At 40.7% G+C, this 23,687-nt stretch overlaps 1 protein-coding gene across 1 annotated transcript in view; it reads left to right on the forward strand.

The window, feature by feature from the left end:
- Positions 1-23,687, forward strand: part of ttll11 (tubulin tyrosine ligase like 11) — a 287,291-nt gene that overhangs the window by 120,310 nt on the left and 143,294 nt on the right. The window contains exons 4-5 of the mRNA XM_033049264.1: positions 6,109-6,684; positions 10,301-10,396. Coding sequence (XP_032905155.1) covers positions 6,109-6,684; positions 10,301-10,396 — 672 coding nt within the window. The remainder of the gene's footprint in view (positions 1-6,108; positions 6,685-10,300; positions 10,397-23,687) is intronic.

Genomic DNA, 23,687 nt, shown 5'->3' on the forward strand with positions numbered 1-23,687 from the left:
AGATGATGCTGGACAGACTGAAGCCAGGGAAAGCAGTGGGGCCTGATGACACCAGCCCAAGGCTACTGAAGACTTGCTCTTCAGAGCTGTGTGGTATTCTAACACACCTGTTCAACCTGAGCTTGCGTCTACAGAAGGTTCCAAGGCTGTGGAAAACATCTTGCCTGGTACCTGTCCCAAAGAAGACCCATCCCACTCTCCACAATGACTACAGACCAGTAGCGCTCACTTCACATATAATGAAGACATTTGAGAGACTTGTCCTTTCTTACATCAGGACTAGTGTGTCAAATCAAATGGATCCTTTGCAGTTTGCATATCAGCCTAACATCAGTGTCGATGATGCCCTCATTTACATGCTGCAGAGGGTGTACACACATTTGGACACTACTGATGCATCTGTAAGGATTACATTTTTTGACTTCTCAAGCGCCTTCAACACAATTCAGCCCCAACTGCTAGGGGAGAAGATGGAGAAGATGAAAGTGGATCCATCACTGGTACTGTGGTGTTTGGATTACCTTTCCCTCAGACCACAGTACGTGCGCCTACAGAACAGTGTCTCGGGCACCATCTTGAGCAGCACAGGGGCTCCACAAGGAACTGTGCTGGCTCCGTTCCTGTTTACCATCTACACAGCGGATCTCCAATATAACACCAACAGCTGCTTTTTGCAGACGTTTTCGGATGACACAGCTGTTGTCGGCCTCATTAAAGGGGGCAATGAGGAGGAGTATAGAGACATAATAAGTAACTTTGTGGAGTGGAGTGCACACAATAACCTCCATCTTAACACCAAAAAAACCAAGGAGATAGTTGTGGACTTCAGGAAGGGGAGGAGGAGGACTCAAGCAACACCAATCACCATTAAGGGCACTGAGGTGGAGGTGGTCGCTAACCACAGGTACCTTGGGGTGCAGCTTGACAGTGATCTGGACTGGAAGTGTCATATGGAGGCGGTGTACAGGAAGGGACAAAGCCGACTGTATTTTTTAAGGAGGCTGAGGTCATTTAACATCTGCCAACCCCTACTGTGCAGTGTCTACCATTCAGTGGTGGCCAGTGCTCTGTTTTTTGCTGTGGCCTGTTGGGGAGATGGCGCCCGCATAGCGGACAAAAACAGACTGGACAAGCTGATCAGGAAGGCCGGCTCAGTGGTCGGGGCTGAGCAACGAACGGTCCAGCAGGTGGCAGAGGCCAGAACTCTGAACAAACTGGGTTCAATATTGACAAACCCCACTCACCCACTCCATGCCCTGAAGGTGATCAAGAGCAGCATCTTCAGTCAGAGACTGATTGCACCAATGTGCAAAACTGACAGACATAGGAAGTCTTGTATACCAGCTGCTATAAGGTTATATAATGCGCATAAATAACTGCACTTTTTTTAAATTAATTGTATTTTAACTTGTATTTTAACTTGTTAAGTATGGAAGCCATTTGAGGAAATGTGTGGTGTTATGTCTGTCTTGAAGCTGTCGTGGCACTGTAATTTCCTGTAAAGGATTATTAAAGGTATAATCAATCAATCAATCAAAAAGAACTTGATAGAATGTAGGCGGAGACAGTAAGACTAGTGGGAGAACTGGGAAGGGGGAGGGGATAGAGAGAGAAAACAAGGGCTATCTGAAGTTAGAGAAGTCAATGTTCATACCGCTGGGGTGTAAACTACCCAAACAAAATATGAGGTGCTGTTCCTCCAATTTGCGCTGGGCCTCACTCTGACAATGGAGGAGGCCCAGGACAGAAAGGTCAGATTGGGAATGGGAGGGGGGTTGAAGTGCTGAGTCACTGGGAGATCAGGTAGGTTAAGACGGACTGCGCGGAACAAATTACTCCAGCATTTCGTGTCTACCTTTGATTTAAAAGCATCTGCAGTTCTTTCTTACACAAACTCAGGCCAGGGTTTGTCCTAATTACTTGGACATGGACAAATATCATAAATCATATGGAAACCATTAACCATTTTAAACTGTTTTTGGCCTATTCTGAGCCTCTGTGCCGATCTTATTATTGTTATATAGTATATACCACCATTCCTCAAAGAAAATCAAGAAGAACAATAAATACTAACAATGCACAGATTTATTTAAAAACAGATAAATTAATAAAACGTGGTCACTGACTTACGAAACCACTGCAGTTCTGTTTATGCTTTGGATATAGAGTTCCAGGATTTCGACAGTTGAGTGTGCAACTTAGGAACCCATGAGTGCAAAATAGCTTTTGTGTATGGTACATCTGTAGACGTTGTGCACACATGATGGAGAAAATAAATGTATAGGCCTCAATGAAGTAGGCTGTGCTTTTCTGTCTCGGCATCAACTCTACCAGGGATCTTTAATTCCAAACTTCGGCAAATGATTTTAAAGGCAGTTGCTCTCACCTCACTTCTGAAAATCACCTATTTTGACTTCCTCTGGACAAAGGTTGTCATGGGGTCTGATGAAAAGTAATCCTGGGCAAAACCAAACTGAGCATTTGTGGGCCAATAAATGGTGAGCTAATTTCCAATTCCCTTCAGTAACTGAGAGTAGACTGATGTGGTGGCAATAGGATGGATTGGGTTCATCTATTTTATTAATCTTGTCATGTCTGTCCTTTCACATGGATGTAAAAGGTTTCGTTGTGCTACTAAAAGTTGAGCAGTTGATGTCTGATATCTTGACAGCATTTCTCTCCACCTACATCAAAGATAAGCTTGATCATTATTACCCTACTGGGTGGTTCTGGTGTGATTGACTACAAAACCGCAACAATTACATTTTAAAGCCAATTCATTCAATGTAGAAGAATTTGAAGTGTCTCTAGGGAAATAAAGATGCTCTACTCGTACAAGTTTGCTCCTTCTGGAAGCTGCAATTCAGAATGTAATTTGTCAGCTATGATTTTAAAAATATTTATTTCATTGAATGTGATGAGTTGCTATATTGATATAAGGTCTTGATCTATATTAAACAACTAAAAATTGATTTCCAAAAGCATATTTACATACTTTTTTAATATGCTTTGTAATTCAATCAGATTTTTTTTTCAGTTAGTATTTTTTTTGGAACTGGGATTAGTTTAAAAGATTTCCCCTCTTTATTGACAACAATGTCAAGAGCACAGTCGAAGACGTTTAATGTAGATTTCAATTAAAGGCCAGCTGCCCCAAGCATTTTATGTGAATGTAAGGATAGGCCAACAATTCCATATTGCTCCTGACGATTGTGGGAGTACAGAGCACTCCAAATAAATTTAATGTCTGTAAGGATTACTCCAGATGAAGAAGAAAAAACAAGAGTGATAAAGCAGAGGCCCTATAAAGACTAGAAATGTATTTACATTACAAAATCTGAAAACCATAATGGAAGAAAATAGTTTACTGAAGAATGAACACTACCATTGTTGTTATCTCTTCCACTCATAAGATTGGACAGGCAGAATGACCAGTTCACGTGTTTTAAGGTTTAGGCTTTGGTTTATTATTGTCACGTGTACTGAGGTACAGTGAAAAGCTTTGTTTTGCATGCTATCTAATCAAATTAGATAATACTACACAAATACAATCAAGCCAAACTCAAGTACAATAGTTAGAGCAAAGGAGAAGATACAGAGTGCAGAATATAGTTCTCAGCATTGTAGTGTAATAGTTCCAAAGACATTTCCATGTCTGCAATGAGGTAGAGGAAAATCAGACTGTACTCTAGCTTTTGGAAGGACGATTCAGAATCTGTCTGAAACAGAGGAAGAAGCTGTTCCTGAGTCTAATAGTGCACACTTTCATGCTTTATCTTCTGCCCAACAGGAGTGGGGAGAAGAAGGTATGACTGGGGTGGGAAAGATCTTTGGTCATGTTGCTGCTTTTCTGAGCAGCATAAAGTAGGTATGTTGGAAAGCCTACCTGAAGCGTCGCTGAAAATCTGTCGCTGCGGGTGTGCGCGATTTTGGCGCCGTTTAGAGGGGGCGGGTTTAAAACGCGATTTTCGCTAGGCTGTTCAAATCGAAGATGTTCAGCCTAGTTAATTATTAACGAAAAATCGCTGGAAGACCCCGTCGCAAAAGCTATTATTAGTTTTAAAGGCCTCGTATAATAGTTATAGTAGTTTAAAAATCAATCTCTAAACCCGCGACCACCAACAACCGCAGGGTCTCATAAAGCAAATAGCAGAAGGTAGGCTGTATATTTTTACATTAAAAAGGGCTTCTAAAGATCCCTTTATACAAAGTTTAATATTGCGAGTAGCTCATTTTGGGCCCATTATATCCCGCAGTATTTTTCTCGGCATTTGAGGGCACAAATCTACCGCAATGTGAACGTTCTAAACCAGCGCGTTCACAGGATCCCACTGGAAAGCTGATTTAAATGGACTTTAATTTACAGCAATTGAACACTAAATTCCTTCCATTTGGTCTATAAATTAATGTAAATGAGATTTTAAAATCATGTTTTATTGTGAATTATTTGTGAATATTATTTGGACATTTAGGCTATTTAAAAATGTTAATCATTTATTAAGAAATGGATAGATGTTTAGATCTAGTAATTGAAGTCTGAAATTAGCTACAATTAGGTAACTAACTAATTATATGCTTTAATTTCAGGTCATCCTAGTAAGATAATTTTATATTTGTTTCAGAATGCTTCAATCTATGATAACTGAAAATTTCATTCAGTTCTCTTAATTTTTAAGAAAATTATGGGCTTTTGACTGTTCACGATCACAGCTTTTTTGTTATGTCCATAGAAAATCAATAGGGAACAAGATGCTCATTTCCCAGTATGAAAATGGCCATAACTTTTTAAATACTTGAGATATGAAAGTGAATTAGGTGTCAAATTAAACTTATTTTTATGCTTTATCTGATGGGATAAATTGCAGACTTGATTTTTAAAATCTCAAAATTTTGTAACATTGCTACATAAAGTGCAGATAGAGTCAATGGCGGGGAGTCTAGTCTGCACAATAGATGGGCTACATCTGTAACTCATTGTACTTCCTTATGACTTGAACAGAGCTGTTCCCAAACCTAGCTGTGATGCATCTCTAGAGAACGGACAGATGACATTCTGACTCAAAATGTCCTACTCCTTCATCTTGCTGACATTGACGGAAATTTTGTAGGCCTGACACCATGTTAAGAGTGTCAAGAAAGTTTAATTGTCATATGGATTGACTATAGAACAATGAAATTCTTACTAAGTTCTCTATCTCTTTCTTGTATTACTTCTACTCATTGTTTGTGATCCGACTCACTATAGTGTAACCGTATCTGTAAACATGTAGATGCAGTTCAAGCCAAATTTGGCCACACAGTTGTGTGTGTATAGAAATGAAATGAAATGAAAATCCCAGGGTTATTATATGTACATAAAATATTTTTGAATAAGGATAAGTATAGACTTGGAAGGAGAGTACTAAATTGGATTACAACATTATTAGGCAGGAGCTAAAAAAAGAATAGAGTGGTCTACTCTGCCATTTAATCATGGCTAATCCATCTTTCCCTCTCAACACCATTCTCCAGCCTTCACCCCATAACTCCTGACACATCCTCTAGTTAAGACCTACTTTGTATGTAGCCTGACTGCATGATACAACTTTACACATTTCCTTTAATGTTATGAAATAATGTAATAAACATTAACATCCAAATGTGCACCATACATACACCAAATAGCCTATTATGTTTAATGATTGGATTTTTGATGTCCTTTTCCTTTGCACATTAAATCATTACATTTGACTTTCTTGACTACAACCCATTGATGGAAATATTTTCAAAAATTGATTGTCAGTTATGGAAGAATTGAAAGCAACGGCTTTAGTTTCCCCATTTTGAAGTAATTCTGATGTTGCCCATGAGGTATTTATTTGAAAGATACTTTGATGGCACAGAAATAGGAAACAGTGAAGGTATCCACGTTTCCTTTATTTTTAAAGATGGAGTCAAACCTGTCTGCAGAGTTTAAAACTAATAAAAATCATAGCAGTAACTGCATGCATTTAGCAGAAAACCTTGCATCTGTAATTTTTTTTACTTCCTTACAGCCTAATGATCTTTTATTCACTGATGAATATTTGACTATATTATAATGCTAACTTTGATTATTTTGCTACATAGGTACGTTTGTCAAAAGAAAATGATTCATCTTGGAAGCCTACCTTCATTGTGAAGCCAGATGGAGGATCTCAGGGTGATGGCATCTACCTCATTAAAGATTCTAGTGATATCCGAATAATGTCTAGCCTCCACAGCAAGCCAGCAGTGGTGCAGGAATACATCAGCAAGCCATTTCTGATCGACAGACTGAAATTTGACATTCGTTTGTACGTCTTACTCAAGTCAATAGATCCTTTGGAAATCTACATAGCTAAAGATGGACTATCTAGGTTTTGTACAGAACCATATCAGGAGCCTAACAGCAGAAATTTCCATCGTGTATTTATGCATTTAACAAACTACTCTTTGAATGTCCACAGTGGAAATTTTGTCCATTCTGACAGTGCAAACACAGGAAGTAAAAGGACATTTTCAAGTATTCTGGCCAAGCTCTCTCTGAGGGGCTATGATGTGAAGAAAGTGTGGTCAGATATTATTACATTGGTAATTAGGGCTATTATTGCACTGATTCCAGAATTAAAAGTTTATCATCAAATATATATTCCTCCAGGGAAGCCTGGGCCCACATGTTTCCAGGTTAGTATAATGTATTGAAAATTCTAACTTTAAGCACAAAATATATTTGTTTAAGTTACTATGTCTCTTTTTCTCCACGTCGCAGAATTTGATGTGTTTATGATTTAAGTTTATTTTCCCACTTGCCTGATATATTCACTATCCTCATAGCTCAATATGAGTACAGTGGAATTTCGGTAAGTACAGTGGCCTAAGGGGGCCAACAAGATATGAAACACATTGCTAATCAGTGAGATTTGCATTTGCTAGTGAAACATAGAAACATAGACATTAGGTGCAGGAGTAGGCCATTCGGCCCTTCGAGCCTGCCATTCAATATGATCATGGCTGATCATCCAACTCAGTATCCCGTACCTGCCTTCTCTCCATACCCTCTGATCCCCTTAGCCACAAGGGCCACATCTAACTCCCTCTTAAATATAGCCAATGAACTGGCCTCAACTACCCTCTGTGGCAGAGAGTTCCAGAGATTCACCACTCTCTGTGTGAAAAATGTTTTTCTCATCTCGGTTTTAAAGGATTTCCCCCTTATCCTTAAGCTGTGACCCCTTGTCCTGGACTTCCCCAACATCGGGAACAATCTTCCTGCATCTAGCCTGTCCAACCCCTTAAGAATTTTGTAAGTTTCTATAAGATCCCCTCTCAATCTCCTAAATTCTAGAGAGTATAAACCAAGTCTATCCAGTCTTTCTTCATAAGACAGTCGTGACATCCCAGGAATCAGTCTGGTGAACCTTCTCTGCACTCCCTCTATGGCAATAATGTCCTTCCTCAGATTTGGAGACCAAAACTGAACGCAATACTCCAGGTGTGGTCTCACCAAGACCCTGCACAACTGCAGTAGAACCTCCCTGCTCTTATTCTCAAATCCTTTTGCTATGAAAGCTAACATACCATTCGCTTTCTTCACTGCCTGTTGCACCTGCATGCCTACTTTCAATGACTGGTGTACCATGACACCCAGGTCTCGCTGCATCTCCCCTTTTCCTAATCGGCCACCATTTAGATAATAGTCTGCTTTCCTGTTTTTGCCACCAAAATGGATAACCTCACATTTATCCACATTATACTGCATCTGCCAAACATTTGCCCACTCACCCAGCCTATCCAAGTCACCTTGCAGTCTCCTAGCATCCTCCTCACAGCTAACACTGCCCCCCAGCTTAGTGTCATCCGCAAACTTGGAGATATTCCCTTCATCCAGATTCCCTTCAATTCCCTCATCCAGATCATTAATATATATTGTAAATAGCTGGGGTCCCAGCACTGAGCCTTGCGGTACCCCACTAGTCACTGCCCGCCATTGTGAAAAGGACCCGTTTACTCCTACTCTTTGCTTCCTGTTTGCCAGCCAGTTCTCTATCCACATCAATACTGAACCCCCAATGCCGTGTACTTTAATGGCGGGTGCCAATGAATGGCAAAGCTACATTGAGACCCAATTTTTGAAGACGCGTGCTTTTTCATTGAAATATTTTCCCATTAGTTGAAGAATCAAATGTAGAAATTGTGGCAGTGGACCTCCAGCCGGGCACTAAATTTCAAAGTTTGCTGTTCAACATAATATAAGCAAACACAATTTATTTACCATCCAATGCTAGCTAACCCCACCACAATGCCGTCATCTCTTTATGAGTGCAATTATTATCTGCACCACACTTTCAGTAGAAGGCTCAGTAAGGGATTAAGGGAGCTTGTGCTGTATGTACTTTCTATGGTTGACCTGAGGAAATCTGCCTTTCATCGAACTAAAGCAGGAGGAAATTTGATACTCAAAAATTCCATTGATATTCCATTGATATTGCTGTCAGAGAAGATTTACCCAGCAATATTCTGCTCACTGATGCTTAATTTACGTTTCATCAGAAACACTTGGCTCCAAACCTTTTTACAGCCTTAGTCACGTGTACTGAAAATTTGAATTCCTAGAGGTGAGATGTAAGCTATTGCACTTGATATCAGGGCAACATTTAACCAAGTACTACATTAGGGAGCCCTGGCATGTAAAGCAAATCAATGGGCAACAAAGGAAAAACATTCCAGTAGCTGGATTCATACCTCACACGATAAAAATAGATGTTGGAAATCGATAATGCCAGCATCATGGCATCTTTGAAGTTCCTGTGCCTACTGCCCAATCAGTTGCTTCGTAAATCACCTTACTTCCACCAGAAGTAGTAGGAGTGCTTGCTGATGAGTGCACACAATTCAGATTCACTCTCAATTCCTCAGAAAATGCACAAGTGCATGTCTGCATGCAAGAAATGTAGACAACAGTCAGGCATGAGATGATAAATGGCAAGTAATATTTATGACACACACATGCAAGGCAATGACCATCTCCAATGAGAGGAGCTAACAGCGTACAATTGACGGTCAATAGCCAAGCTTCCCACTAACAACATATCTTAGGGTCTGTGGTAACTGAATTACTGCCTGATCTCACAAAGCATTTCCACTATCTGGAAAGCACAGATCAGGAGTGTGATGGAATATTTTCCTTGTGCTTGGATGTGGCTCCAACAATATTCAAGAAACTCAAAAACCATGCAGGACAAAGGAGCCCAGTAGATTGGTATATCATCCACCACCCTAACGTTAACTGCACCATGAGCACACAATTGCAATGTGGTCTATCTACAAATTTCTTTGCAGTTAATGGCTTGGTCTATTAGTCCAAAGGTACATCCCAAACCTGCAAGCTCATAAGGTCATAAGTGAACAAATAGTCGCAGAATTAGGCCATTCGGCCATCAAGTCTACTCCGCCATTCAATCATGGCTGATCTATCTTTCCCTCCTAACCTAATTTTCCTGTCTTTTCCCCATAAACGCTAACACCTATACTATAAAATAATCTATCTATCTCTGCCTTAAAAATATCCAATGACTTGGCCTCCACTACCTTTTGTGACAATAAATTCCCCAGATTCACCTCCCTCTGACTACAGAAATTCCTCCTCATCTCCTTCCTAAAGGATGTCTAATTCTGAGGCTGACATCTGGTCCTAGACTCTCTGACTAGTGGAAACATCCTCTCCACATCCGCTCTACCATCAAGAAGGATAAAGGCAACCAGTGCATGGAAATGCTGTCACCTGCTCTATAATATACTACAGTGTTTATTAAAGGTCAGAAGGAATAGAATTAGAATTAGGCCATTCGGCCCATCAAGTTTACTCCACCATTAAATAATGGCTGATCTATCTGTCCCTCCTAACCCCATTCTCCTGCCTTGCCCCCATAACCTCTGACACTTGTACTATTCAAGCTATATGGTTAGTTATGTTTATACCTACAGATTTATTCATGACATTATGAAATTTAACATTTAAAAATAAGCTTAAAATGCAACTTTCTAATCCACCTTTAACGAAAAAATCCTATTGTTAGCTCGAGTCTTGTATGTCTATTCCTTCTTTACCACAACCTAGCCTGATTCCCTTCCAATCTTATGAAATTTGGACCTATTCTAATCTATCTTTGTATTTTAAATCTTATAATAGTCACTACCCCTACCCCCTTCAGGACTGAGTAATAAGTTGAGGCTGGTGGTTGATATGATTTATTAAAATGTAATAACTAATGCTTATTTAATTTATTTTTTGTTTGCACAGATTTTAGGATTTGATATTCTCCTCATGAAAAACTTGAAGCCTGTTTTATTGGAAGTGAATGCCAATCCTAGCATGAGAATAGAACATGAACAAGAGGTAAGAATCCCTGAGTCAATCAGTGCATTGTAAATATGTACCCTTACAAAAAAGGAAAACATTGACACAGAGCCGGTACAGCAGCATAGTAGGCCTGTAAACATGGTATTCATAGATAACAGAATAAACAACAAAAAAATCAATTCAAAGTATATAAAATTATAAGAAGGTTGACTATTAGAACCTTTTTCCCAGGGTGGAAATGTCAAATAATAGATGGCATAGCTTTCAGCTGAGATGTGCAAGGTTTAAAGGAGATGTGCGGAGCAAGTTATTTTACAGAGAGCTTGGATTGCACTGCAAGGGGTGGTGGTGGAGGCAGATACGATAGTGGTGTTTAAGGGGCTTTTGGATATGCACAGAATGGAGGGATATGGATCACGTGCAGGTTGATGAGATTAGTTTATCTTGGTATCATGGGCTGAAGGGCTATCTTAGCATCGTGGGCTGAAGTCATTGTGGGCTGAAGGGCATGATCCTATGTTGTACTAATCAATGTTCTGTTTCTATGATGTTGCTTATAACGTGCTCACTGCCATTATTTTAATACAGTAATGTCAGTTACCTGATTTAAAGGAAAATGGGAAATTATAAATTATAATGAAAAAGTTAAAAGAACCCAAGAACTGTTTGTGGGCATGATGTTCAATAGGTCCAGTCAATGCAGAATATCCACTCAGGATATTGAACTACATAACTAAAACAATAGGGAGAAAGTCATGAAAGAATTGTGTAGTAATCTGATTGAATCAATCCTGAGGTCACGTCCAATTTTGGTCACTATGACATTGAAAGTGAAGTGTTGACACTAGTGCAACTTAGTATATCCCTAAGCATTTTAAGGGGACTGGATGGTATTGTGCATATACAGTGGTAAAAGGTAAAAAGGAAAAAATTATCAAGGAGATCAGTTCAAATTAGTGACAAATGATACAATTTTTATTTTTTCCCCCATAAACTACATCTAAATTGCCCCTGGATGTTGTAGAAGCAAATTCAGTAATTATTCAGTAAACAAGTAGATGCTGCAGTGAACAGACTGCAGGATATTTTGGAATTAATTCACTAATTTGGGCTGAGTATCTTTATTAATCTATACTTATCTTGTGAAAGACTGTTAATATTTGCAAGACTCTATATTTCATTTATTAGACCCCTTGTTAGATTGCTTTGCAAACCTTTTCATTTTTGGAAGATAATACAATTTTGCACAAAAACAAAGATAAATTGCTTCTAATATGAAATACTAGACTAGGTGGGACCCATTGGATCCCAGCATCACACGGAAGGGCTGGTCACCCAACGCAATATTCCACCTCTCCACCAATTCCAATATTGCTGGCCGGGGGGGGGGGGGGGGGGCTTTCTGTTGTGCTAGTTTGTACTATTTGTTATTTGTTGATCACACACATCCTCCACCTCACACAGACACACACACACACACACACACACACACACACACACAGACTAATTCACACACACACACAGACTCATTCACACACACACACACACACACACACACAGACTCATTCACTCACACACACTCACCCAATACTAAAATGCCAAGCACCTTCAGAACGTGTTGAATATACCGTGTGTAAAACAAATGTTTAAAGCCTCCTGTAGAGGCTGCTGGTGCTGAAGCAAAAACGTGCTTTAAATAACATCAAACAAACACACTCACCATAGACAGAGCAGTCAGCACTCTTGAATCATTCAACGGCGCCTGCACTCGGCGCCATCTTGACGTCACCCTCTCGCTTCTTGCCACGAACCGGAAATGACGTCATCAGCGCCATCTTGCAACAAAGTGAAAATCACAGAATGAGTGCCAATTCTGAAATTAAACATAGTCCTGATCTAATAAAATGTTTATTCACGCTTTATCCATCCGAAAACTGGTGCAAGCAAGCCCTTTAAAAGCCAAGCCAATTGGACAAAAACACTTTGCAAGCCAACAAAACACATTTGCTGAAAGCCCTTTAAAAAGCCAACCTAATTGGGCAAACACTTTGCAAACAACAAACACATTTGCTGAAAACCAGATCCCGGGGACTCACCGTGGAGTAGACGTGCGTTCAGTGTTATTCGCAGCTCAGAGAGCCGTGTTCCTCTCGCTTCCTCCGTCTGGCAGAGACTGAGTGAGCCACGACATTTCCGGGTTTTATAGTCCCTCCCCCCTTGCCGCCAGCGGGGGCAGCAGAGAGAATGGCAATTTTTTTTAAACATTAATATCTCTCTGAATTTTCATCGATGGGAAAAATCCTCCGGTCCAGTCCGGCGTAGGGGGGCTCTGAGCGAGGTGGCCAAAAATGACGGCCGTAAATGGCGGCGTTCTCTCGGAAATCACATCGCAGTGAGTCAAATGCGGTCAAGATCTTACTTTTAGTAATATAGATTACCTTGAAAGTACCAATAGACACAACAGTTTGATTCAAAATGTTTCTAACAATAATCCAAAACATACAATTGGTCACCTGTTTTAGCTCACATGTTAGGATAATATCTACATATGTTTGTATAATACTAAACATCCTGTATTGCATTTTTTGAACAAAATAATTTTTCTTATTGAGCTTTCTTCAGCTTATCTCTTTCCTAATCACCTTGCAGTGTATACCATTTTCAAATAAGATATATGTGTGACCTGCTCCTTGACATCTTCAATTTCCATACATAAATTAGTGAATACAATTCCAAGAATGCTGTTCATTCTTTGAGCCCATTAAATTGCTGATTTTATAATGTCCCAGCACTTTATTGCAAAATACAGTATATTGGTGATCCAGTGGAATGCAATTTAGTCATTTTTCCAGATGGTATAACTATTTCATTTTCCAAAGAAAAGTTACATTATTACAATACAACAATATATAAATCAAATTGCAAGTAATAAATCCAAAATTATAAAGTAGTGGAATGGTCATTACACTAATAAATCTGGGTCATAAGATAAGAATGCATTTTTATAATTATCACCGCATAAATCTGTATTTCATGAAATGTAATGACAGTAGCAAAAAGTGAATAGACCTCACATGCCTCAAAAGGAAATATTAACTCTTCTTGTTATTTTAATAAATATAGAAATGAAATACTGTGAAACTTGCTTGCACAATCAGCTTGCAATTTCTAGCATTCCATATTGATTCTAGTGTTGAATTAATAGTGTTTCCTTTTTAAGCAAAGGTGTCAAATAATTTATCTTCCTTGGTTTATTAATTTTTGATGTTCTCCTAATTGTCATGTTTTTAAGTCATAATCCATAGGAGCAGAATTAGGCCATTCGGCCCATCAAGTCTACCCCGCCATTCAATCATGGCTGATCTACCTTTGCCTCTCAACCACGTTCTCCTGCCTTCTCCCTGTAACTTTTCACAGCCTTGCTAATCAAGAACCTGCCAATCTCTGTTTTAAAAATACCCATTGACTTGGCCTCCACAGCCATCAGTGGCAACAAATTCCACAGGTTCATCACCCCTCTGGCTAAAGAAATTCCTCCTCATCTCCTTTCTAAAGGTACGCCCTTTTATTTGGAGGCTGTGCCCTCTGGTCTTAGACTCGCCCACTACAGGCCTTTCACTATTCTGCAAGTTTCAATGAGATCCTCCCCCCCCCCCCCCCCCCCCCCATCCTTCTAAACTCCCAATGAGTACAGGCCCAGATCAATCAGATGCTCCTCATACGTTAACCCAATCGTTCCCGGGATGATCCTCGTAAACTTCCTCTGGATCCTCTCCTATGCTAGCACATCCCTCCGTGGATATGGGATCCAAAACTGCTCACATTACTCTAAATGCCATCTGACTAGTGACTTATACAACTTCAGCATCACATCCTTTATTTATATTCTATCCCTTTTGAAATAAATGTCAACATTACATTTGCCTTCCTTATTACTGATTCAACCTGAAAATTAACCTTTTGGGAATCCTGCACCAGCACTCCCAGGTCTCTGCACCTATGGTTTCTGAATCCTCTCCCCATTTAGAAAATAGTCTATGCCTTTATTCCTACTACCAAATTGTCCATCTGCCCATTCTCTTTGCCCAATCTCCCAGTCTGTCCAAGTCCATCTGCAGATTCCTTGTTTCCTCAACACTACCTGCCCTCCACTTTTTCTTGCATCATCTGCAAACTTGGCGACAAAGTCATCAATTGCTTCTTCCAATTTATTAATATACAATGTGAAGAGTAGCGGATGTGGAACACCAGTTCACTGGCAGCTAACCAGAAAAATCCCTCTTTATTCCCACACTTTGCCTTCTGCCATACAGCCAAACTGCTATCCATGCTATTATCTTCTCACCAATACCATGGTCTGTCATCTTCTTCAGTAGCGTGTGCCACCTTATCAAAGTCCTTCTGAAAATCCAAGTGAACAACATCCACGGACTCTCCTTTGTCTATCCTGTCTTCCTCAAAGAATTTCAACAGATTTTTCAGGCAAAATTTCCCCTTCACAAAACTATGCTGACTATGCGGTCTATTTTATCAAGACCTCCTTCTTTCATCTCCGCAACATCGCCAAACTCAGACCCTCTCTCACACCTCCCGCTGCTGAAAGACTCATCCATGCCTTCATCTCCTCCCGACTGGACTACTGCAACTCACTTCTCCTTGGCATCAGCTCCACCTACATCAACCGACTCCAACTGGTCCAGAACGCAGCCGCCCGACTCATCACCCACACCAAATCCTGACATCACATCACTCCAGTCCTCAAACAACTTCACTGGCTTCCCATCTCCCACCGGATCAACTACAAAATCCTGATCCTCACCTACAAAGCCCTCCACCATCTGGCCCCCCCATATCTCACTGACCTCCTCTCCCCCTACCAACCCTCACAGTCCCTCAGATCCATATCAGCCGGTCTCCTCTCCATCCACAAGTCCAACCTCCGCAGTTTTGGGGACAGAGCCTTCTCCAGGGCAGCTCCCAGGCTCTGGAACTCCCTCCCCCAACTGATCCGCAATTCCGTGTCCCTCACCATCTTCCAGTCCCGCCTCAAGACCCATCTCTTCACCTCTGCCTATCCTTAGCCCCACGTCCCCCTCCCTTTTCATCTGTGCATTAATTGCCTCATATTGTGTTTTGTATTGAATTCTGTCTTTACTTTGTGTACTAGTCATGTCTCTATTATTTATTTCATTCCCCTTACATGTTTTTCCTCCACCTGCTAAATTTTTGTAAGGTGTCCTTGAGACTCTTGAAAGGCGCCCATAAATAAAATTTATTATTATTATTATTATTATTATGTGTTTGTAAGTACACAGAACCTCATCCTTAATAATAGTCCTAGATTAATATAATGTAACATGATGAGAAGCATTTTTTAAATTGGCAGTAGTGAAGAACTGAATTGCCATTATCAATAATCTTGCTGAAGTGCATAACAACAGGAATCTTTTCATCCACACTTAATTCTAGTCATGTTCAACATTCCCCTTGTCTTTGTCCTGGTGGTTTGAGTTGTGAATGATCATTCAGTTTGCTGTTCCTTTCTGACAGCATGCTTCATGCATCCCTTCTCTTTCATGTAGCATCATAAGATTCCCTGAGTGGAAAGTATAGGAGTTTCCAATTATATATATCGGATGATAAGTGATTATTATATATGTGTATATTCAGTAAGGTTTTTAAATATTCTACTTTACACTTGGACACTACTTTACGGTTGGCCATTCATTTTGTCTTGTAAATCACTGTATGTGTATCAGTGTGCTGTCCCACAAGACTATCCTATATATTTAACAAATCTAAACATACATTTACTGGGGTCTCTATAGAATACTGCCAGCAATGTTCTCTTCATGGATCAGGAATCAAAGTGTATACTAAGTGCATTAGCCTGATCTAACCTGAATACAATTGTATGTCTGTTTCATCACTCCTGATTATAGTGTTCTCAAACACACTTGGCAATCTATGCCCAGAGGTACGAGCAGGATGAACACTGTTGCTGCACGCGTGAGCTTAAATATGCGTGGCTGCTTTGCAGACTTGTAGCAACTTTAAAGCAACTAGAATGAACTAGATCCTGATGGCCCTGCTGATTGCTCTGTAAAGTTAGGCAGAATTTAATTTCTGACTGAAAACAAATTTATTTAAAGAATAGGAAACACCATTAATGGGGTCCTATGAATAGGACAAACGCTTTTTTTTATGTCAACCTGCCTAATTTTAGATTTTTGCTTGTTTCAGGTTGAAAAACAATTCCCTTTCAGAAGTAGCAATTTTACAATGCAGTTGGTTATTGTCATTAGGCACTGCTTTCTTTTTTACTTTTTACTCTTCTTTAGTTTAATTGACAATAGACAATAGGTGCAGTAGGACATTCGGCCCTTCGAGCCAGCAGCGACCATGTGATCATGGGGAATTGAGGGGAAAGTAGAGGGATATCTACTTTGATGTTCATTAGAATGATTTGTAAACATAACTCTGTCTTGCACAGTTTAGTTTAGTTTAGAGATACAGTGTGGAAACAGGCCCTTCGGCCTACCGAGTCCGCACTGACCATTAACACAAGCCTGCACTCACCAGGGAAAATTTACACATATACCAAGTATACAAACCCAAGCCAATTAACCTACAAACCTGTACGTCTTTGGAGTGTGGGAGGAAACCGAAGATCTCGGAGAAAACCCACATGGTCACGGAGAGAACGTACAAATTCCATACAGACAGCACCCGTAGCCGGGATCGAACTCAGTTCTCCGGCGCTGCAAGCGCTGTAAGGCAGCAACTCTTCCGCTGTGCCACCGTGCTGCCCCTTAAACAAAAATATAACAAAAATATCAATTTGATAAAATTATTTAAATATTGGGCATAAATAGATAGTGAAAGATCAGAATCAGAATCAGATTTTAATCGCCAAGTATGTTTTGCAACATACGAGGAATTTCACTGGCCAGGTCAGTCACACAATTAATAGCAACAGACTCAAAAACACATTTTAACATGAACATCCACCACAGTGACTCCTACACATTCCTCACTGTGATGGAAGGCGAAATAAAGTTCAAGTCCTTCCTTTTGTTCTTCCTCGGTCGGGGGCCTCGAGCCCTCCGTTGACGGGACGGTCTTGACTCCCGTAGCCGGCGGCGTTCGGGCCCTCCGCATCGAGGCATTCAGCTCCTGCATCGGGGGGTTGTCAGCTCCCCCTGCGCCGGGCGATCGAACCTCGCGTCGGGGCTGGTCGAACCTTCTGTAGCATTGGAGCTCCTGACTAGCCTCTCCCGAGACTGCGAGCCCTTGATGGTAAGTCCGCAGGCCGCGGTGGGAGCGATCCCAGGCAAGGGATCCGCTCCGATTTTAAGTCCGCGCCCCGCGGTGGGGCTCACGACAGTCCGAGGAGGCCTCCAGCTCCAGCGATGGTAGGCCACAGAGCCCGGAGAATGTGATCAGAAAATTGATCACATCTCCGGGAAGGTAGGAACCTGAAAAAAAAAGTTTCCCCCCGATCCCTCTCCCCTCCCCCCCACACAAAACAAACCAAACTACATTAAAACAAACTTTTAACAAACGGTAAAAAATAATTAAAAATCAGACTGTCGGCAGGGATGCCATCTCTTCGGCGCCCCTGTTGTCACTATCATTAAGATTCATTTTTAATTAAATCTTTTCAGTGTTAACCAGGGAAACTTGTTATTTCCTTATGCATTTCCTTAGATTCACATTAATAACACATGATGATTCTGAAAGTTGTAAGTAGAATCATGGAATGTTTGTATTCTTTATCATAAGCAAATGATAACTGCGATACTAAACTTGTGAAAATACTCAGTTTTAACACATGCCGTGTTGCCCTGGAACCCATTGCAAAGCCTGTGAAACAGCAGACAAGATTGCTGTCTACAAGTGCAGAAAAAATGGCAATACTGATGGGCATTCTTCAGATGCATCTTCACTTCCTATCACAGATCTTATCTAACGATAGACACAGAATGCTGAAGTAACTCGGCGGGTCAGGAATCATCTCTGGAGAACATAGATACAGTGGCTTGCAAAAGTTTTTATACCCCTTGAACTTTTCCACATTTTGTCACGTTACAACCACAAACGTAAAAATTTTTATGTGATAGACCTTCAGTTTTTTATTTGTAAAAAAATTTGAAAACCATGTATCATTTTCCTTCCACTTCACAATTATGCGCCACTTTGCGTTGGTCTATCACATAAAATCCCAATAAAATACATTTACATTTGTGGTTGTAATGTGACAAAATGTGGAAAAGTTCAAGGGGTATGAATACTTTTGCAAGCCACTGTAGGTGACGTTTCAGGTCTGGACCCTTCTTTGTACCTGAGTCTGAAATATCATCAATCCATGTTCTCCAGAGATGCTGCCTGACCTGGTTTTCTTTGGTAAACTAGCTACTACAGTTCCTTGTTATTACATACAGCTCTATAGTTCCGTATAAACTTCAAGATACTCCATCATGTCTACAAAGCCCTCAATGGGCTTGCCCCCACCTACATAAAAAGTATTCTCAACCACCACTCCACCTCCAGGCCCCTCAGATCGACCGACTTGGGGTTGCTGAATATCCCACGGTCTAGGCATAAGCTCAGGGGCGACCGCGCCTTTGCGGTTGCAGCCCCTAGGCTGTGGAACAGCATCCCCTTTCCCATCAGAACTGCCCCCTCCATCGACTCTTTTAAGTCAAGACTAAAGACTTATCTATACTCCCAAGCATTTCCTGACGTCCTCTGAGTGAGCTGTGAGGGCTACATGTATATATGTATGTAGTCTGTTTTGTTGTGCTATTCTTATAAAAAATGTAAAGCACTTTGGCCAACGAGAGTTGTTTTTTAAATGTGCTATATAAATAAATGTGACTTGACTTGACTATAGGCTCTGGATTTGTTGTCATTTCACTTGGGTTCGAACAGAACAGAGGGTTGTATGATCAAGGATGTTACGTGAGATTCTTGGAATATTTTTATCTACAGCTAGTTTGAAGAGAAAGTTGCTAGCAGTTTTCTGAAGAGAACCCAGTAAAAATATATAGGAAGGAACTGCAGATGCTGGTTTACACCGAATATAGACACAAAATGCTGGAGATAGATCTGAGTTACGCCAGCATTTTGTGCCATCTCTGGTAAAAATATATTTAGGCTTATTATATTGGATAGTGTGGTGGGACAGAACATTGGTACATATACAGCAATGTGATAATATAGTATGCTAGTGAGTAGTAGAGAACCAACAATTATTCTTTTTTAGTTCTGTTGAATGGGATTTCATAGAATTGTGGAATAGTTACAATAGACAATAGGTGCAGGAGTAGGCCATTCGACCCTTCGAGCCAGCACCAAAATTCAATATGATCATGGTTAATCATCCACAATCAGTACCCCATTCCTGCCTTCACGCCATATCCCCTGACTCCGTTATCTTTAAGAGCTTTATAAAACTCTCTCTTGAAAGCATCCAGAGAATTGGCCTCCACTGCCTTCTGAGGCAGAGAATTCCACAGATTCACAACTCTCTGGGTGAAAAACTTTTTCCTCATCTCCATTCAAAATGGCCTATTCAGAAATGTTAAACTGGCCCCTGGGTCTGGATATCCCCAACATCGGGAACATGTTTCCTGCCTCTACCATGTCCAATCCCTTAATAATCTTATATGTTTCAATAAGATACCCTCTCATCCTTCTAAATTCCAGAGTATACAAGCCCAGCCGCTCCATTCTATCAACATATGACAGTCCCGCCATCCCGGGAATTAATCTTGTGAACCTACTCAATTAATCTTGTGAACTCCCTCAATACCAAGAATGTCTTTCCTCAAATTTGGAGACCAAAACTGCACATAATACTCCAGGTGTGGTCTCACTAGGGCCCTGTACAACTGCAGAAGGACCTCTTTGCTCATATACTCAACTCCTCTTGTTATGAAGGCCAACATGCCATTTTCTTTCTTCACTGCCTGCAGTACCTGCATGCTTATTTCAGTGACTGATGAACAAGAACCCCCAAATCTCATTGTACTTCCCCTTTTCCCAACGTGACACCATTCAGATAATAATCTGCCTTCCTGTTTTTGCCACCAAAGTGGATAACCTCACATTTATCCACATTAAACTGCATCTGCCCACTCACCCAATCTGTCCAAGTCATCATTTTGGCGATCATGTCCATGCCAATTCTCTACCAGGCAACCTCTTTATTCCAGCAACCAGCCCTTTCTCCATGGTCTTACAATTTTTTTCTCCACCAGTGAAGAAAGCTAATGGAATGTTGGCCTTCATAACAAGAGGATTTCAGTATAGGAGTAGAGAGGTTCTTCTGCAGTTGTATAGGGCTCTGGTAAGACCACATCTGGAGCAATGTGTACAGTTTTGGTCTCCTAATTTGAGGAAGGACATACTTCTGATTGAGGCAGTGCAGCGTAGGTTCACGAGATTGATCCCTGGGATGGCAGGACTGTCATATGAGGAAAGATTGAAAAGACTAGGCTTGTATTCACTGGAGTTTAGAAGGATGAGGGGGATCTTATAGAAACATAAAATTATAAAAGGACTGGACAGGCTAGATGTAGGAAAAATGTTCCCAATGTTGGGCGAGTCCAGAACCAGGGGCCACAGTCTTAGAATAAAGGGGAGGCCATTTAGGACTGAGGTGAGAAAAAAATTTTCACTCAGAGAGTTGTGAATTTGTGGAATTCCTTGCCATAGAGGGCAGTGGAGGCCAAATTACTGGATGGATTTAAGAGAGAGTTAGATAGAGCTCATGGGGCTGGTGGAATCAAGGGATATGGGGAGAAGGCAGATCCCAATGAATGGTGGTGCTGGCTCGAAGGGCCGAATGGCCACCTCCTGCACCTATTTTCTATGTTTAACAATTTACTCTCATAGGTCACAATGGAACCAGATTCCAATTACTTAAGATTCCAATTACTTACTGCAAAAAAAAAAGTATTCCCCTTTGTTTTATACCTGCCATATCTTTATACCAACAAGTAATAAGTTGGATTGGGGGAATGACCAAATATGTCTGCATAAATGTTTGTAGTGCTGATGCCTTTAGCATTGGGTAAACATTTATTTGGCCAAAATAGATCCATGAATGAAGTCCATTACTCCAGTGTTGATATTTCACATTTTTAATCTCATGGGAAATTTGAGGTACCAAACTAAATATCTATTCATGCTTCAATAAAAAGATTTACTATTTAACTATTTAATTCTCAACTAGGTTTCTCTTAGGTTAACAGCTAAAAATATATAATTTAAAATGACTCTTAAACTATCTGTTTATATATTTAAATAATTTTAATGAACTACATTTTTTGTTATATTTTATTTCATATGTAGTAATATGCAATGTCAAAATAAAATAATTATCAAACAGCAAGTTGAGATTTCAGGAAGAAGCAACAGTAAAGTGGCATGAACAATACCAGTAGAACATTCTGTTTGGAATGTATCATGAAACATACAGTGCCCTCCATAATGTTTGGGACAATGATTCATCATTTATTTATTTGCCTCTGTACTCCACAATTTGAGATTTGTAATCACGTGTGGTTAAAGTGCACATTGTCAGATTTTATTAAAGGGTATTTTTATACATTTTGCTTTCACCATGTAGAAATTACAGCTGTGTTTATACATAGTCCCCCCATTTCAGGGCACCATAATGTTTGGAACACATGGCTTCACAGGCGTTTGTAATTGCTCAGGTGTGTTTAATTGCCTCCTTAATGCAGGTATTAGAGAACTCTCAGCACCTCGTCTTTCCTCCAGTCTTTCCATCATCTTTGGAAACTTGGATTGCTGTTTATCAACATGAGGACCAAAGTTGTGCCAATGAAAGTCAAAGAAGCAATTATGAGACTGAGAAACAAGAATAAAACTGTTAGAGACATCAGCCAAGTCTTAGGCTTACCAAAATCAACTGTTTGGAACATCTTTAAGAAGAAAGAGAACACTGGTGAGCTTACTAATCGCAAAGGGACTGGCAGGCCAAGGAAGACCTCCACAGCTGATGACAGAAGAATTCTCAGGTACACACAAATGCTGGAGAAACTCAGCGGGTGCAGCAGCATCTATGGAGCGAAGGAAATAGGCGACGTTTCGGGCCAAAACCCTTCTTCAGACTGATGGGGGGTGGGGGGGAGAAGGAAGGAAAAAGGGAGGAGGAGGAGCCCGAAGGCGGGGGGATGGGAGGAGACAGCTCGAGGGTTAAGGAAGGGGAGGAGACAGCAAGGGCTAGCAAAATTGGGAGAATTCAATGTTCATGCCAACCGGACGCAAGCAACCCAGGTGAGGTGCTGTTCCTCCAATTTCCGGTGTGAATTCTCTATTCTTTATTATAAAGAAAAACCTTCAAACACCTGTCTGACAGATCAGAAACACTCTTCAGGAGTCAGGTATGGATTTGTCAATGACCACTGTCCACAGAAAACTTAATGAACAGAAATACAGAGGCTACACTGCAAGATGTAAACCACTGGTTAGCCGCAAAAATCGGATGGCCAGGTTGCAGTTTGCCAAGAAGTACTTAAAAGAGCAACCACAGTTCTGGAAAAAGGTCTTGTGGACAGATGAGACAAAGATTAACATATCCGAGTGATGGCAAGAGCAAAATATGGAGGAGAGAAAGAACTGCCCAAGATCCAAAGCATACCACCTCATCTGTAAAACACGGTGGTGGGGGTGTTATGGCCTGGGCATGTATGGCTGCTGAAGGTACTGGCTCACTTATCTTCATTGATGATACAACTGCTGATGGTAGTAGCATAATGAATTCTGAAGTATAGACACATCCTATCTGCTCAAGTTCAAACAAATGCCTCAGAAATGGCCGGCGGTTCATACTACAGCAAGATAATGATCCCAAACATACTGCTAAAACAACAAAGGAATTTTTTAAAGCTAAAAAATGGTAAATTCTTGAGTGGCCAAGCCAATCACCCGATCTGAACCGAATTGAGCATGCCTTTTATTTGCTGAAGAGAAAAGTGAAGGGGACTAGCCCCCAAAACAAGCATCAGCTAAAGATGGCTGCAATACAGGCCTGGCAGATCATCACCAGAGAAGACACCCAGCAACTGGTGATGTCCATGAATCGCAGACTTCAAGCAGTCATTGCATGCAAAGGATATGCAACAAAATACTAAACATGACTATCAGTCTGTCCCCCATCAGTCTGAAGAAGGGTTTCGGCCCGAAACGTTGCCTATTTCCTTCGCTCCATAGATGCTGCTGCACCCGCTGAGTTTCTCCAGCATTTTTGTGTACCCACTAAACATGACTACTTTCATTTACATTACATTGC

Source organism: Amblyraja radiata, chromosome 32 (assembly GCF_010909765.2).
Source record: "Amblyraja radiata isolate CabotCenter1 chromosome 32, sAmbRad1.1.pri, whole genome shotgun sequence".
Lineage (NCBI taxonomy): Eukaryota > Metazoa > Chordata > Chondrichthyes > Rajiformes > Rajidae > Amblyraja > Amblyraja radiata.